The following is an 18,347-nucleotide window of genomic DNA, read 5'->3' as shown; positions in this document are numbered from 1 at the left end:
CAAGGTGGAGGTGGAGTACTGGTTTGGGCTGGTATCTTCAAAGATGAGCTTGTGGGGCTTGTCGGGTTAAGGATGGAGTCAAGCTCAACTCCCAGTCCTACTGCCAGTTTCTGGAAGACACCTTCTTCAAGCAGTGGTACAGGAAGAAGTCTGCATCCTTCAAGAAAAACATGATTTTCATGCAGGACAATGCTCTATCACACGCGTCCAAGTACTCCACATCGTGGCTGGCAAGAAAGGGTATAAAAGAAGAAAAACTAATGACATGGCCTCCTTGTTCACCTGATCTGAACCCCATTGAGAACCTGTGGTCTATCATAAAATGTGAGATTTACAAGGAGGGAAAACAGTACACCTCTGTGAACAGTGTCTGGGAGGCTGTGGTTGCTGCTGCACGCAATGTTGATGGTGAACAGATCAAAACACTGACAGAATACACGGATGGCAGGCTTTTGAGTGTCCTTGCAAAGAAAGGTGGCTATATTGGTCACTGATTTGTTTTTGTTTTGTTTTTGAATGTCAGAAATTTATATTTGTGAATGTTGAGATGTTATATTGGTTTCACTGGTAAAAAAAATAAATAATTGAAATGGGTATATATTTGTTTTTTGTTAAGTTGCCTAATAATTATGCACAGTAATAGTCACCTGCACACACAGATATCCCCCTAAAATAGCTAAAACTAAAAACTACTTTCAAAAATATTCAGCTTTGATATTGAGTTTTAAGTGAGAACATGGTTATTGTTCAATAATAAAATTATTCCTCAAAAATACAACTTGCCTAATAATTCTGCACTACCTGTACAATCTTAGAATGGCAAAGGAAGGTTCTGAACAGTATAAGGTTAACGTTCTCAAGTGTTCAATGAGTGTACATATAGTGGGGCTTCTTTTGAACCAGGGCTGTGGAGTTGGAACAGAAATCATCCAACTCCAACCTTTACGAACCCACAGACTCCAACTCCAGAAACCCAAGATTACTCCTCCACTCCACAGCCCTGCTGAGAACACCGGTAAAAAGTGTGGAAAACAAACTTTCTAGAGGCCTTTATTACAGTACCACTACCTCTGAATGCCTATTGCATGCAGGTGCATAATGATATCCCCTGCAAGGGATGCAGCCACAGGGGGGTTTAGGGGGAGAAGCCTGAGGGGGGCCCCTGGCTCTGAGGCCCTCCAGGGCTATTTTCAGGAGCAGAAGGGTGCGCATCGCAGGAAGGGGGAGCAGCAGGCATAAACAGCAGCAGGGAGGGGGGCCAGACCTCACCTCATGTTACCATCAGTGCTTCCCCCCCTCCAACAACGACAGCTGGGGGGGGGGGGGGGGCTATCCAAAGTTTTGCAATCAGGCGTAACTAGAAGTCACTGGGCCCTCCTACATTACCTGCCCGCTGCCTGTGCTTGTCCCCCACTGGCTTCCGGGATTCCTCAGTTCTGTTTACACACGCGCCCTTACTAGCAAACCACGAGGGGGCGTGCGTGTATGGAGCAAGGAGTGTGCCTGGAGCAGCGGAGGGAGCAACGCAGGCCACGGACAGGTAATGTACAGGTCCTTCTCAAAACAGCATATTCGTTAGGAAATTTCTTTCTGTGTCTTACCCTCTATGCTTGAGGGTGTCAATGATGGCGTCAATGATGGCCTTCTGGACAGCAGTCAGGTCGGCAGTCTTACTCATGATTGCGGTTTTGAGTAATGAACCAGGCTGGGAGTTTTTAAAAGCCTCAGCAATCTATTGCAGGTGTTTAAAGTTAATTAGTTGATTCAGATGCTTAGGTTAATAGATCGTTTAGAGAACCTTTTCATGATATGCTAATTTTTTGAGATAGGAATTTTGGGTTTTCATGAGCTGTATGTCAAAATCATCAATATTAAAGGGGAACTTCAGCCTAAACAAACATACTGTCATTAAGTTGCATTAGTTATGTTAATTAGAATAGATAGGTAATATAATTTTTTTTTACTCACCCTGTTTTAAAAGAACAGGCAAATGTTTGTGATTCATGGGGGCTGCCATCTTTGTCATGGGGGCAGCCATCTTTTTGGTTGAAAGGAGGTGACAGGGAGCATAAGACAGTTCCAACTGTCCCTTGTCCTGATAACCCCTCCCAGCTGCATGCGCTAGGCTTCAAATGTCAAATTCAAAATGTAAAAAAATAAAAATTGCACCAAAACAGCAGAACGAGAACAACAACATCAGAAATCCCATCATGCTTTGCACAGCATCAGGGGAAAAATGCCCAGGCAGTTTTCTTCTGTGCAGCTAAAAATGAGGCTTGTATAAGAGAAACAAAGTTCTGATGTTGTAAAACTGTTAAAGAAACACCAAGCCTTTTCAGTGCTGCTGAGTAGATTTTTAGTCTGGAGGTTCACTTTAAAACAATAAAAGGCTTCAGTTGTGTGTAATGAATGTTAAATATATGAAAGTCTAATGTTTATCAGTACATTACAGAAAATGATGAACTTTATCACAATATGCTAATTTTTTGAGAAGGACCTCTATACTTTGCACAGAGCACATTTTTCATTAGAGGGGGACATCGTCGGGGGTTTTCTTGCGAAATTGGAAGCCACTCCCGCCGCGCACCCGATCAACCAAGTCAGCGCAACATCTTGCACAGGGCAATTTCTAGGCTAAATTTCACCCAGGGCGAGGGTGTAAAAATCACCGCCCCACACCCTCCGTGGAGCCAGATATAGGTGCCACCAGTATAGGTTAGCTACTTAGGTGCCACCAGTATGGGTTAGATAGCTAGGTGCCTGCAGTATAGCTTAAATAGGTAGGTGCGAGTATAAGGAGCTGGACGAACTCCAAGCCAAAGAGCCAAGCTAAAGAGATATCAGAAAGAGGCAGCCCCAGGTCCCGAATTGGCAGAGTCAGCAAGAACATAAGCCAGGCTGTTGTAGGTAGGTAGGTGCTGCAGCAGCGGTGGGAGCAGGCATAATTATAATAACTCACTTTACTTCAGCCAAATAGCTGATCCCACGCAGCTTCTATGTCCCTCCTTTCCCAGCATCTGTCTCAGTAACAGCGCCCCCTGTGATAGCATGCGGTACGTCATCACAGGGGGCGCAGTTACTGAGACAGATGTCAGGAAAGGAAGGACATTGAAGCTGCGTGGGAACAGCTATTCGGCTGAAGGAAGGTGAGTTATTACTATTATGCCCGCTCCCACCGCCGCTGCACCCCCCTCCTGCTGCAACAATGCAGCGCCTCGGGCAATTGCATGCACTGCACGCCCATAGAAACGGGGCTGATCTTGTAGCATGCGTGATTGATAATGCAATCAATTTTCCCCCCGAAATTGGTCACATTGTCGGTTGGGCATGCTCTTGGCAGCACCAATTTTAATTCAATTATAACAATCGAATCGGATGGTCGATCGGCTGCCAAGTCGCTTGATGTATGTCCACCTTTAGGCTTGTTTGGCATTCAGATCTGCGATAACATCACTCAGCATCACTGTGGATACAAGACATAGCCGTGCACACAAACGCTAGACTCCTCAGGGCCGCCTCTGCTGATAATCTAGCATGTGTAGCGTCTACCAATCCTCCCACCAGCCATCTGTCTGACGGATCGCTTTAGGCTTAGTACAATGCAATTTTTCATCAGATCGATCTGATAGAAAGTTGCATTGTGTGCAGATGTCCAAACTGCTCCCGATTGAGAATGCCATCAATTTCCTATTGATAACTACCCCAAATCGATCACATTATTGATCAGAATCTAATTGGTCGGGAATTATCGGGTCGATCTAATGGAAAATTGCATTGTGTGTACTAGGCTTAAAAGGAATACTATCAAAGTTTACCTCTTTTTTTTTTTCAAAATACATTAAATAGGCAGAAGGGAGTTTCTGATGACTATAGTCATAGTAAAAGCAAAAAAATAAAAGAATTAAAAACCACCATCCTTTTCAGATCTCTAGAGAGTTAGGGTGTTGGGGGACATGACGGAATACGGGCAGGACCAGCTACAGGCTCTCTGTCATTCACACTCTGCACTGATCTGCTTGTATAAACAAAGCACACTAATGCTGACAGGAGTGTGTTGTGGCTGGGCGGATTTCATTCAATGACCTGCCCGGCCACAACATACTTTTTTTTTTTTAAGTTGCAGGTTTAAAGTGGATCCGAGATAAACTTTTACTCATTGTATAATGGAGTTCCTTACATATAATTTATAAGGCATTCCTCAATCCAAATACTTTTTGATTTTGTTTTAATACTCTAATTCCCTATAAACTAAACAAGCCTCGCCCACAGATCCTTTTGTGCTTTGGTACTGTAGCAAGGGCTTATGGGAGCTCAGTCTGGGCAGGAGGAGGAGGAGGTTACTAGCCAGAGATTTCAGAGGCAGAGGGGAGGAGGAGAGGGGACTGAATTTACACACAGGCAAGCTGATAGCATCTCCAGCCCTCAGCCTGTGACAAACAGAACATGGCTGCTCTTATTGTATCACAGGATAAATAAATAAATAACTTTGGAAGATGTTTGCAGCTAGATTTGCTGTGTAAAATATCTAAACTTTAGATAAGATATATAGACAAGTTACTTGTTATAGTTAGTTTTTCATCTCAGATCCGCTTTAAGTGTGCATTCATACTTTGTACAGAAATACTTCCGAGTGATCCCACTGCCCATACAACTGATTGGGCATGCTCACATCTCTGCGTTATAACGGATCATATTATCCCAATTTGCCGTATGCACTGCGCTTCTGGACAGAGTGTGCAAATATACGCCCACTGCATAGACATTGAAATAACGCACTGTGTGTGAATGCATTCACGACTGATGGAGTCACAGCGACACTGGATGACAATGTTGCAAGCAGAGAACGCATGGATAAGCAGAAGCCAAGCTCATTGTATTCATTGCACCATTTTTTAAATGCATCCATTTTTTTTTCTACAAGTACCTTACACTTTTATACAGTACCATACATAAAATTACATCAGTTATTAAAAATGACCTTTACATTTCTGTTGCCAGCCAGTTTTAGTCTTACAAACATGAAAAATAATTCCAAATCTGTCTCCTTGCAGCCAGCCAGCAGTACACCGTTCTGTGAAAGGCGCACCCAAAAATTCCTTGAGCACACAGCCTGATTAGTTCAGCTGTAGACACACCCAGTTACCACTTTCTGTTCAGGTGCTCAACCCACCCATATGTTTCATACAGCAGTGGCCTGGCATGTTTGTCTCCAAAAGACAGCTATGGTTCGATCTACTGAAAATATAATATATATGGTTGTCTTGGAGGGAATATTATTCAAGTAATTAAATTAAATATTGTGCAAAAGTGCATTTATTCCAGAAAGTCAACTTAAAGAGACACTGAAGCGAAAAAAAAATATGATATAGTGAATTGGTTGTGTACTATGAATAATTACTAGAAGATTAGCAGCAAAGAAAATATTCTCATATTTTTATTTTCAGGTATATAGTGTTTTTTCTAACATTGCATCATTCTCTAATATGTGCAGATTACACAACACTCAGTATTCAAAATGATTCTTTCAGAGCAGTCTGTGAACTAATGACCTCTCCTCTGGCAGAGAAAAAGAAAACACTTGAGATAATAAAAGTCAGATAACAGCCCTCTCCACGACTTTGAAAGTCGTAGAGCTTAATGGCTTTTTTGCATAGAGATAACAACTGGAGTTTCTTAACTCTTCCTGTACTGGAAACAATTAGACTGATGTATCTGATCTTAATGTTTTATTTCTTAGCTGTACTACACATACAAATCATACATTTTTTTTTCGCTTCAGTGTCTCTTTAAAAGGTGAAACTAGTATGTAAAATAGGAACCCTCTGCAGGTGTTTTGGATGAATTAGCTGGTTAGAGTCTGATACTTTGAGTCTAGAATATTGAAAATTTTCACGATATTCCAATGCTCTGAGATTTTAATTTTAGGGTTTTCATAAGCTGTAAGCCCTAATCATCAAAATTCTAACAAAAGCCTGAAATATTTTGCTTTGCAAGTAATGAGTCTATTTCATATATTAGTTTCACCTTTTAAGTTGAATTACTGATATAAATGGACTTTTGCACTAATTCAATTCTAATTAAAAATGTGCCAGTTTTCAGTACAAGATTTTACATATCAACCCTCTTTTTTTCCATCTACCAACTTTTTTTTTGAGGACCATTTAAATTGAATCTCTCAGCAGTCTGTTTGCAAAAATAACTCCCTGCCTCTAATGTAATGTCCAATGTGCAAATTAAAAAAACACCCAAAGAAAAACTACCATTTTTTTTTCTTCTATTTTTTTTTTTTTTAATTTATTGGCATGTTTCGACTGTGTAAACAGCGGCATGAAAAAAATTATCAAAACCTTTATTATTGATTTGTTACAAATTAGATGGCAATTTCCAGAAAAGGGATGCAGAAGGTTGATTAAAGTTGATGATGGGTGCATGGTAGTTTTTTTTTTTTTTTTATTATTTTAATTTTTCAAATCATATAGGAAACCGAAACAAAAATATATCCAGATTTCATGATGTGTATTCTGACGCCCGCTGTGGAGAGAGGACATCAGTTCTTTACTGCCTGAACTAAAAAAAAACCCACTATTTGTTATGGAGACAGTCGACAACTAAAAACATTCAAAAAAGTGCTAAAAAAATAATTAAAGTACCAGACGATTCAAACAGCAGTGAAGAGGAAAAAAACAGAAAACAAAAGAAACAACCAAAGTTAAATTAGCTAGATTTCTTCTTCAATGTACACAGTGTTTATAATCTAAGGAGAGCAAAGGGGATTTTTTTTTTGTTTTTAATTTATTATATTAGGGGGAGAGGAAGGGGAAGAATTTTTTATTTACACTCAGCATGAAACACAGTAAAAGTTTGCTCTATTGCCCAGATACCCGTGGCTTACTAGCGTCTGTGAACCACGTCGACCCGAAGTCGCAGGGCGGTCCAAACAGCTGCGAGAAACCCAAACCTCCAACAGGCCTCAAATTCAATACCTTAAAACGTAATGCCCGCCCACTGGCTTAGGGGGCTAGCACACGCTCACAACTTTATACAGCAGTCCCTGGGCTAGTTGGATTTTAATACAACGGCCGGTCTAAGTTGCCCTGCTTCCTGTCTTGCTTTCAGACTCACGTAAAACGTATCTAGCGTTCAATGAGGTAATGTGTTTCTCAGCAAAATAAAAAGACTGTACAAGAATTTTTTTTTTGAAAGAGCCAAAAGCCAACCAGGTCATGTCCTATCTGGGGGCAAGCGGTTGCCCTGGGGCACCTGGCTGGGCTTAATTTAATATATTTCTCTATATATTTCTCTATTTTATTGGTATTTGCACATCCCTTTCCGAGTTTACAGTTTAATCGACCATAGTGCAGAACAAGATTGCAGGTCACAGACAAAGTGTGACGTCCCCCCCCCACCCCTTTTTTTTGTTTTCGCGTAAGGAACAAGGGTGCTGATTGGCTGTGCAGTCCCGCCAATCAGTGCTGGTTTTGTAGCTTCACACTTGGTTAAGCGTTGCCCCGGCTAAGAGGCACTCCGCGGCGGCAGTGAACCTGTCTGTGAGAACGCGGCACTACAACATGGCCGCCGTGGCGTCTGTCAGTCTTGCGTGGCGTCTTTACTCGAGGCTCCGTCCAGGTATATTTTTAGGGCTTTCTCTTTGCGGGGAGAATACGTCACGCGGTGTCCAGTTTTCTGCAATCGGCTGCTCTCCTTTTTCATCAGTTCGTTGCGCTGCTCATCCGTTAATTCTACCAGTTCCTCAGTTTTATCCCTGAAACAGAAGACCGATAATAGTTGATACATTTCATGACATCTGTTAAGGCAGGCCTCTACCTAGAAACTTTGCATATATTAGCAGGCAGCAGAACTAGTTGTTACCCAGATTGCATTAACAATCGGACAAAGGCAAAAAAAAAAACAAACTATAAAAACCTGTCTGGATTCCTGTGGGATTATGCCTACAAGATCCAGCCAGAGAGATTTACACCAAGAGAGGCTAAAGACAGCCCCACCTCTGTAGCTCTGCAAACAATATGTATTATTTTTTTTCCAATAATTCTGAAGTGAATGTTAAGCTAGGAAAAAAACAAAAACAAAACAGATACTCGCCTATGGAGAGGGAAGGCTCTCTGTCCTATAGAGCCTTTCTGCTGCTCTCACAGTCCCCTCATTCCAGCGCTCCTCCCCTGTTAGTCTCCAACCAATCAGTCGAATACTGCTCTCTGCCACCACGGTAGGCTTCAGGAGCCCAAGTACTCCTGAAGGTGGGCGGCTCCATACTGTGCATGCACAAGTGCGCTCTCTTGCTTGCTCACGCAGGAACTGTATGGAGCTGCTTGAGTCCTCCTGAAGCCTCTTGCGTTGGGGGACAGTGCTGGAACGTGGGGACTGGGAGAAGAGCTAGAAGGCTCTATAGGACTGAGAGCCTTCCCTCTCCTTAGGCAAGTATCTGTTTTTGCGTGTTTTTTTTTTAAGCTAAACATTAGCTTTAAATCTTTATTGAACACAATGAACAAAGACAGCAAACTTGATTCAGGATAGTAAATGCCATGGAAACAGCACAGTTAGGTAGGCGTGCGTGCGTGCGTGTGTCTATATTCTGGTGATTGTGGTTTTTTTTTTTTAAAGAAAACGGCAGCAGTTTAAGGGCCCGTTTCCACTAGTGCGGAACCCGGGGCGAATCTGCAGAGCTCCCCGCAGGCAAATCGCTCGGGGAATCTCTGCCATAGGAAATAATGGTGCTGCCTGGCGAATCGCTTGCCCTAGCGATTTGCCCGGCATTGCCCTCAGTTTTCGCGCGGGAGGCAGAGAATTACATAGCCGTGCATGGCATGGCTTCTGGGATTCCTCTGCGTACCCACCAGGGCTGTGGAGTCGGTCCAAAAATCCACCGACTCCAACTCCTCAGTTTAGGATTCCTCCGGCTCCCGACTCCACGACTCCGACTCCTCTAATTTGCATATTACAATTTTGTTGATTAAAAGTATGTAACATGAAATTCGTCTCTTAACTGCCAACGCTTAGGAATTTTACAAGACAACTGAAGTGAGAAGGATATGTAGACTACTATATTTATTCCCTTTAGACTAAAACTAGTCCTTGGTAAGAGTACTTGTAAAAGGTACAAACCGGAACAAAGAACATCTATCAGGCCCTAGGCAATGTAAGTGTGGGTACATGTAAGAATGATGTGCAGGTACTCTGCAGGGGAATGAGGAGATTGTAAACAGAAAACACCTCTGTGTTCAATGTGCACAGCATTCTCAGTGGATTCCCTGCAGCTCTGTGGGGAGTGCATATGTAGAGTATAGTACTACTGTGTAACAAAGTTAACCTGAGACAGATGAAATTAAAGTTTTATACATACCTGGGGCTTCCTCCAGCCGCCTTCAGGATAATCAGTCCCTCCATGTCCTCCTCCACCACCTGGATCTTCTGCTATGAGTCCAGGTACTTGAGCCAGTCAGGCGTAGTGCGCATGCACACACTCCGCCGCCAGGAGCATACTACACCTGTGCAGCACTATTGCGCAGGTGCAGAATGTTCCTGGCTGTGGGAGCGGCATGCGGCCGGACAGCGCTGACTGGCTGAATTACCAGGACACATAGCAGAAGATCCGGGTGGTGGAGGACAGCGAGGGACTGATTAGCCTGAAGGGGGCTGGAAGAAGCCCCAGGTATGTATAAAACTTTACTTTTCATCCGTCTCAGTTACCCTTTAATTTGTAGTCACCAAACCAAATTTTAACAACCTATAAAATTATTTGATTTCATGAGCAAAGGGAGTGCATACATTTGCATAAATCAGCATCAATGCAGAATTATTTCCATCTCGTTGACCATCTCTATTAGTGACACAGCTACACATCAGGCTTTATTCTTACAGCATAGATGTTATTTAGATATTATATATAAGAGATTCCTGTGTACACATCATATATACAGTCACAATCAGATATGTATATCTGACCTTAAAAATACGAGGACTGCTTTATTGAAGCAGCACAAGTAACTAATTTTGATTGGTTTATTTCATGTTTGTGGACTAAGCACAGCTATTACTGTATATATACTGTATCTATACATTATTTTTAATGACTATTATCTGAGAAATAGAACATTATCATATTTTCTATTTTAATTACAGTTACAAATTCATTAGGAGTCGGAGTCGGTGCATTTTTCCCCGACTCCGAGCACCCAAAATTGCCCGACTCCACGACTCCGACTCCACGGCCCTGGTACCCACAGACCCGGAAGTGCCGCCGTGCCTCTCGCAGCCACGTGCGGTAGCTCGTGGAAACGGGCCCTAAACATACTCAAATAAAAAGTAGCTGAACTGGGTCTTTATAGTGTACCTAAACACTACACAATATAACAAGCGTCTCTACATGTAAGGCAGCAAAAATGAGTTCAATAAGTGTACCTCTAGATGCAGAGAAAAAGGGTCGAATGGACATGTAATGCTACCAAAGCGCATGCCCCCAACCCCCCCCCCCCCCCCCCAAATACAGGGAAGATAAGCATATGCTACTGTGTCGGGTCTCCGCCTCCCTGTGCGCTCACTATATGAGCAAAAGCTGCAGGCTAGAGTGAGCAGAGAAAGCTCAGATAATCTCCTACCAGGCAATGGAGTAGATTGTTCATACAGCTCAATTAAAATCCTGAAGCAGTTTATTCTTCTTTTCTTTCTTTTTTTTTTTTTTTTAACCATCAATGGCAAATTTCACATGAATATGAGTAGGTCCCACCTAGTTAAATTTTGCTGCCATACATATTACAGCTCATATAAGCCAACAGTCTGGTTCACTTCTTATGTGTTTTAGACATAAAATGATGAGATAAATTATAAATTGCTGGATTAAAAAGCCTGTAACCCTCTAGCAACTTCGAGCTAAACAGCCCAAAGAGACAACTTGTCACCATTTCCCCAATGCACGATTTTGCACTGAAAAGTACATTATTTTACACAAAGGAAATGCTTCCAAAGTTATTTTATGCAACTAAGAGTAGTTACTGAAATTTTAGTTTGGGGAGTAGAAACCCCCTTTAAGACGCACCCATTCTTATTGATGGCACAATGTTTTCACTGCAGAGAGCAGAGTAGGAGCTTGCTTATTTCTGGTCATGGCAAATGTAATCATTGCTGGCTGAAGCTCTCTGCCTGTGTCTTCACTCTGCCCCCTCCCTCTGCTGAATTGTCATTTGTCTCTAATCACAAGTTGTAATTTGATCTCTTCCCTGAGTCACCTGACTGCCATGGCAGAAAAGCTTATTTGAAAGCACAGGATGGTAACAATATAGCCATTTGGTTCCCAACTGCTTCTGAGCTGAGTACTTCTGCCATAATAACGATTTTTACATAACCCAGCCTGGCTCCAGCGATCGGCGCAGCCTCCCCGCACAGCTGAGGTCTCTCTATGGGGAGGATGGTACATGACGTCATGCGTAGACCCGATTCTCCCCATAGACAGACCGGAGCTGTGCAGGGAGGCTGCGCTGATCGCTGGAGCCAGGCTGGGTAATGTATTAGTAGAGGGGATCAGAAGGGATCAGGGGTGCCGGCTACCTATACTAGCTAGCCTAGTGCTAACTAAAGGTTTTGCAGACATGCAATCTTTTAAATTGATCCTGGCGGACTCCTAAGGCGAGTGAGCGGTATGCCCAACACAGTGTCATATCGCTAACGAGGTTGATGCAGGAACATGGGGGGGGAGGGTCTACAGCGGCCAGTGGCGGCATCACCAGGCCGATTGCTGAAAGAGTACTGAAATTGGTCGGGAACCGGCTTACGGCGGCCAACAGATCCCTCTCCAGTCAGAGAGTTCTGTCTATTGGTCCATCAGCTGCCAAAATCACTAGCTACATAGTCACCTTAACGGACCTCTCAATCTGCTTGGATCTTCCTGGCATAACAAGGCTATGAGCAAGAGAGGCGCTACATATTGCTCTAAATACTTTATAAACCATGTCTGGAGAGCAAACTGTCCTCCGCTCTCACACGTACCTGTAGAATATGACGGCTCCGTCATCAGAGATATAAAGGGGCCAGGCGTTCAATGTTGAGACCTTCGGGTTCCAATCCAGGTCTTGATGGATCTCCAGGACAGAGATGTCACAAGGGAACGTCCCGCGACCCTGCAGAGTACACAATGCTTTCAGAAATAGTGACAGCAGAGGTGTTCAAGTCATGATGTGTGTGCAGTGCGTAAAGCTGGCCATACACTGGTCAATGTGGCCAACAGATAAATAAGAATAACATTTCTATAGCGCTTTTCTCCCATAGGACTCAAAGTGCTTAGGGCTCTTTCACATTAGGGCAGATTTTCTGCGTTTCAACGCAAAGGGTAAAGTTTGCGTTACCCAAGGTGAAATGAAAGTCCATAGACTTTCATTTTAGCTTTCACATGTAACGCAGCCTTTTTGTGCGTTGCGTTACACTGCACCCAGGCGCAGTTTTTCGGCCGACGCTAGCTTTATGCGTTACAATGTTAGTCAATGTAAAACGCACACTATGCGCGTTTTTAATCCGTTAACGCAGGCAATCAGTCCCAGAATGCAACAGAGGAACAATGTAGAAAGTTGAAAACTAAAAGAAAAAAAAATTACCTGCGTTTTTCTATGTGCAGTAACGCATTGAAAACGGATTAAAAACGCACACTCACTGCAGTGCAACGCATATCAAAACGCAGTAAAAGGCATACAACAAAACGTATGCTTTGAGAGTTCTCCAACGCAAGCTCTGATGTGAAAGAGCCCTTAGGCTCTCTCAGATTCAGTAGTAGGACGAAGTATTAACACAACAAAAATTATACTTCTGCAAATGCCAAACTGAACAGGTGGGTTTTCAGTCTGTATTTAAACACGTCTAGGGATGGAGCTGTCCTGATCTGCTGAGGTAAGGAGTTCCATAATGTAGGAGCAGCATGACAGAAGGCTCTGGGACCATACATTTTTCAGGTGGACTCTGGGTATGCCTAGATTACTAGAACCTGTGGATCGGAGAATGCAGGGATTGCTACGCAGCTGCAACATTTCTTTCATGTATCCAGGGCCCAGATTATGTAGTGATTTAAATGTTAGTAGGCCTTTTAGATCTTTATCTGGTCTGATCGAATACCTCCACACACTAAGATCTTCAATAGATTTTAGTATGTAATCCAATGAAAAATCTGTGAAGCCGTGTACTGCCTGCCCCCCTCCCCCAGGTCTTCCCAACCGTCTGGGGCTATGCAGAGTGTAGGCAGCGAAGTTTACACTCACCTGTCCGCTGGTGTGTCTTCTCTCCATAGCTGCCGGGCGCTCCTCACTCCCGGGCAACCTGTGTCACGTGGCAAATGCTAGAGGCTGCCGCACGTACCTTAAGCATTTATGCCGCGCGGACATGAGCATTACGTCCGCTGTGGCAGCTGTTAGAGCCGCAGGGACATGCTAGTCACGCCCCTGCAGTTTGGCGGGGTTTTCAGGCAATTGTGTGGGCAAATGCCTGCGATTGCGCTGCTGCTGCTAGCAGGGGGGATTGGCTGCAGGGAACAAAAGTCCCCTGTGCCAATCCGTTCTTGGCCGCCGAGAAAAAACACTGTTTTTGTTCAAAACCAGTGTTTATTCTTAAAATACTCCCACCGTGATTTACGCCGGTTTCCACCGCCCGATCGTTACATTTATGAATGGGAACAATGTTCCCATTCATGAATAATATCTATGACAAGAGGGCATATACTTAATAATGAGCTAAACATTAGTGATGGATGTAAAACTGAAAAAAAATGCACCTTTATTTCCAAATAAAATGTTGTCACCATACATCTTACTAGGGATTTAATTTTAACGTTGCAATAACCGGGACAAATGGCCAAATAAAATGTGTGGATTTTAATTATGGTAGCATGAATTATTTAAAAAATATAATGGCTGAAAACTGAAAAATAATGAATTTTTTCCATTTTTTCCCTCATAATGCATTTAGAATAAAACAATTCTTAGCATAATGTACCACCCAAAGAAAGCCTAATTGGTGGCGGAAAAAACAAGGTATAGATCATTTCGTTGTGATAAGTAGTGATAAACTTATTGGGGCATTAATCGGAAGTGCGCTGACAGGTGAAAATTCCTCTCGTCTATAAGGTGAAAAATATTTGCGGGCTGAAATGGTTAATTGTTTACTAGAGGCCTCTAGTGTTCATCCTTTAGCATTTGTTATGTGACACTCCTGGAGCGCCCAGTGTCTATGGAGAAAAGACACAGGAAGTGCACTGGCAGACAAGTGAGTTTAAGGTCCGCTGCCTGCACTGCGTGTCGCTCATCCCGAAATCGAACTCCACTGCCCCGTTCCCAACCCACTGCTGATGAGCCCTATCTTCCATCACGTGTGCATCAATCAATTGTGGCCAAAAATCAATTGACTGGGCATCAACTTCAAACTGGCATTTGAGTAATTCAGAAGTGCATAATTTGCTATTTCTTTTGTTATTATGGGAAGTGTAGTTCTGTGTCCAACGAGCTGGAAGTGCAGGGAGGCTGCATTAAAGAGAACCTGAAGGCTAATTTAAAACAAAACAGATACTCACATAAGGATAGGGAAGGCTCTGGGTCCTATAGAGCTACTCGGTCTCCTCGTTCCCCCGCTGGCTTCACTATCTCCAGCCGCGGGAGACTTCAGCAGCCTTCGGTAGCACTCGGCTTGTGAAGACAGGTGGCTCTGTACTGCGCAGGCATGAGTGCTCGAGACCGCCCGATTGCTTCCGAAGACTGCCGAAGCCAGCCGAACCCAGAAGGGAGCAGTCTATGCCCGAACAGTCATAGACTGCTAATGGGGGAACGCGATGACCGAGAGGAGAGCATGGAGGCTCTATAGGACTCAGAGTCTTCCCTCTCCTTAGGTAAGTATCTGGCTTTTTTTAAAATTAGGCTTCAGATTCCATTTAACTTCTCTAAACAGCCCTTTAGAATGATGAAATGATGATGACGATGTCAGGATATTTAAAACTAATTTAGAGTTTCACCACTTTCCCAAAGTAAAGAAAATCTTGAAAGGGAACCCGAGGCTGACATATTTATTTCCTTTAAAGAGAACCCGAGGTGGGTTTGAAGAATATTATCTGCATACAGAGGATGGATCTGCCTATACAGCCCAGCCTCTGTTGCTATCCCAAACCCCCCTAAGATCCCCCTGCACTCTGCAATCCCTCATAAATCACAGCCACGCTGCTGACAAACAGCTTGTCAGAGCTGGCTGTGTTTATCTCTATAGTGTCAGTCTGCTGCTCTCCCCGCCTCCTGCAGAACTCCAGTCCCCGCCTGCATCCCTTCCCTCCCTGCTGATTGGAGGGAAGGGACGGGGGCAGGGACCGGAGCTATGCAGGAGGCGTGGGAGCAGCTGAGACTGACACTACAGATGTAAATACAGCCTCACAGCACGGCTGTGATTTATGAGGGATTGCAGAGTGCAGGGGGACCTTAGTGGGGTTTGGGATAGCAACAGAAGCTGGGCTGTATAGGCAGATCCAGCCTCTGTATGCAGATAACATTCTTTAAACACACCTCGGGTTCTCTTTAAACAATACCAGTTGCCTGGCTACCCTCCTGATCCTCTGCCTCTAACGCTTTTAGCCACAGATCCTGAAAAAGCATGCAGATCAGATGTTTTTGACTGAAGCTTGACTGGATTAGCTGCATGCTTGTCTCAGGTGTGTTATTCAGACACTACTACAGCCAAAGAGATCAGCAGAACAGCCCAGCAACTGGTACGGTTTAAAAGGAAATAAATATGGAAACCTCCATGTCTCTCACCTTGAGTTCCTTTAACAAGTCACCCCTACAGAGCTTAAAGTATTTTTACTTACATGTTGCATTGCACAGATCTGCCTTGATTTCACAGCGATTGACTGGGAAAGGTGGCTTTTGTGGTTGTCACCAGTTTGGGCCCTTTTGCACTGAGAACCGCAATTGAGGTTTTTCCTAATTTTAACAAGTGTTTTCCATACCGTTCCACGTTATCTTTAATTTTTCATGGCATGATTTGTTTTTTCCCCACATAAAAACAAATCAAGAAAACTTTACAGTAAGATTGTATACCACCCCATTTGGGGAACAATTTTATAGCACTCCCATTGACTTTCAAGCAGATGTAAATCGCAGAAGACATGCAACAAGTACTGTAATGGGGGTGGGGGAGTTGGGGGGAATCTGATCGCAGAGCAGTGACCACAGTGGAAACAGCGCACTCCAATTTCTATTATTCCACCAATTTACTATTCAAAGCGGTAAAGGGGACATCCGAGTTCAAGGCAAACTCACCTTAGCAAACTCTAAGTTCTCCATCGGTATGTCGCTGATTTCACACATCTGGCAGGAGAAACACAAAGACCGGTGAGATAAGATGGACCCGCATACATCCATATAGCGCTACACTAGTCAGGTTTCACAGGACACATCATTATTGTACCAAACACCCTAAAGAAGTGCTGTCCAACTTCATTGTCAGGGTGGGTGTCTAGCACCGGATTTTTCGGCTGGAGGTGGGAGAACATCAATGTCCTGGCTTTGGGGGGCGGGGCCAAGCACAAACAAGAGGCGGGCATGTCAGAGCAGGGGGACAAAAAAAAAAAAGTCCGGGAAAACAAGCGCAACCCGGGGCCCTAGGCTGTCAGTTGGACAGCCCTGCATTAAATGGAAATTTCAGCTTCCTCCACTTCAACCTTTTAAACCTGGTCCTTCAACATGACAATGGTGTTTAATGGCCAATGGGGGAGCTGAATTCACTTTTCATTGCCTTGTTATATCTGCTCTGCAACTAAGGAGATATTAGTCAGCCACTTTTCCCTGTAGGTGACCTCTGAGACTGCCCTTTATTATTATATGATCCAGGGCCGGATCTAGGCCAAGGCCTCCTAGGCCATGGCCTAGGGCACCACAGGAGCAAAGGCACCAAAGCAGCAGGCTAAACTGGTGCAGCATTTGCAAGCATGCAAATGCTGCAATTCAGGGAGAACAGCCAAGCGCAGCAGCCACCTTGCTCTCTGTGCACGTTGGCATTGTGGCGGGCAGCTACAGACTCAGGCAGCATTGGAGACTAAGGGGAAGAGGAAGGTTCTGCACTGAAGACGAGCAGAGAAGTGTGTGACACTGATGGCTGCTGCAGTGTGGAGGCGAGCTGTACTGAAAAAGGGGGAGCGGGAAAGGGAGGGATTAAGGGAGTCATTAGGCTAACTATACTGGTGGGGGAGGGGAACTGGTCATCAGGCTACCTATACTGGAGGGGGATGGAAAGGGGTCATCAGGCTACCTATACTAGATGGAAAGCGGGGAAGGGTCATTAGGCTACCTATACTGGTGGGAACGGGATAGGAGTCAACTCGCTACCTATACTGAAGGGGGGCGGCTGGTGACATTGGCCTTAGCCGGTAAAGAGTAAAAATCCGGCCCTGATATGATCAGTTTATTCTGTACAGAGTTACTTCAGGGTCCTCATGATAGTCAGACCATTCGTCTTCCTACTAACAGGAAGAACCCCAGTAAGTACTCCTGCTCAGCCAATTACCTTCTCCCGCAACTCATCCACGCTGTTGGTCTCCAGCACGATCTCCTGGAAGGGTTCCAGTTTTAGCAGTGAAGGTCTCCACCTCTTGGTGAACAAGGAGAGCTGCGACATGGACTTCATCTTCTCACCTTCTGTAGAAGAAATGATCATCAGATGGTGACATCAGAACAGATAACAATAGAGAGACTTTTTCGGGACAGCAGAACCTCCAGCAGGAGGCAGAATTACCTTCCAGCGCCTCCAGGAAGACCTCCCAGTTGCTTGAAATACTGATCTCGTTCTCGTAGACGTGGTAGTCCAGGAATACTGTGCCTGGGTTCTTCCAGGTCTTCTTTCTCAAGCGGAACCTGCATAAAACACAGACCTTTCAACCTCACTTTCTCTATGTAAAATTACAGTGGCCATGTCCTGCAGCAGCCATTAAAACCTAGCTGGTTCTAGGCTGTATGCTGAAACCAGAAGGCAAGGAAAAACCACCTCCAGGTTGTTCCATCTCAAAGTGTATCTACTGCAGGTTGCAGTGGTGGCCAGGTTTTCCAGCAGCTATTAAGGTCTAGCTGGTTCTAAGCTGAAACCAGAAGGGGGAGGAACCTCCTCCAGGTTGTCCCAGGGTAAAGTGGTGGCCAGAATCTGCAGCAATCATACTGCAGAACTGAAAACAATAGGTGGTGGTAATATTTTGATTCAGGGAAGCCATTTATATGCTTCCATGAGACAAAACTGGCCAGTAATATCCAGATGGGGGCGATCAGGAAAAAGAATGAGGAAAGCAATGGTCAGAGTATCCGGCACTTTGATCACAATAGAAGATGTCCCTG

The 18,347-nt window shown here is 44.1% G+C and overlaps 1 protein-coding gene across 4 annotated transcripts in view; it reads right to left on the bottom strand.

Moving 5' to 3' along the window:
* Nucleotides 1–4,871: 4,871 nt before the first annotated feature.
* The window catches only part of USP47 (ubiquitin specific peptidase 47), a 154,073-nt gene continuing 140,597 nt past the window's right edge, over nucleotides 4,872–18,347 (bottom strand). For all 4 annotated transcript variants that reach the window (XM_068260690.1, XM_068260692.1, XM_068260689.1 and 1 more), the window contains 5 exons: nucleotides 17,758–17,876; nucleotides 17,530–17,660; nucleotides 16,287–16,334; nucleotides 11,998–12,128; nucleotides 4,872–7,762 (listed from right to left, as the gene is read on the bottom strand). In XM_068260690.1, the coding sequence (XP_068116791.1) occupies nucleotides 7,588–7,762; nucleotides 11,998–12,128; nucleotides 16,287–16,334; nucleotides 17,530–17,660; nucleotides 17,758–17,876 (604 nt within the window). In that variant the 3' untranslated portion in view covers nucleotides 4,872–7,587. The remainder of the gene's footprint in view (nucleotides 7,763–11,997; nucleotides 12,129–16,286; nucleotides 16,335–17,529; nucleotides 17,661–17,757; nucleotides 17,877–18,347) is intronic.

The sequence above is a fragment of the Hyperolius riggenbachi genome, chromosome 11 (genome assembly GCF_040937935.1).
Source record: "Hyperolius riggenbachi isolate aHypRig1 chromosome 11, aHypRig1.pri, whole genome shotgun sequence".
NCBI lineage: Eukaryota > Metazoa > Chordata > Amphibia > Anura > Hyperoliidae > Hyperolius > Hyperolius riggenbachi.
Note: the sequence above shows the minus strand (reverse complement) of the source record. Positions and strands in the feature narration are given on the sequence as shown.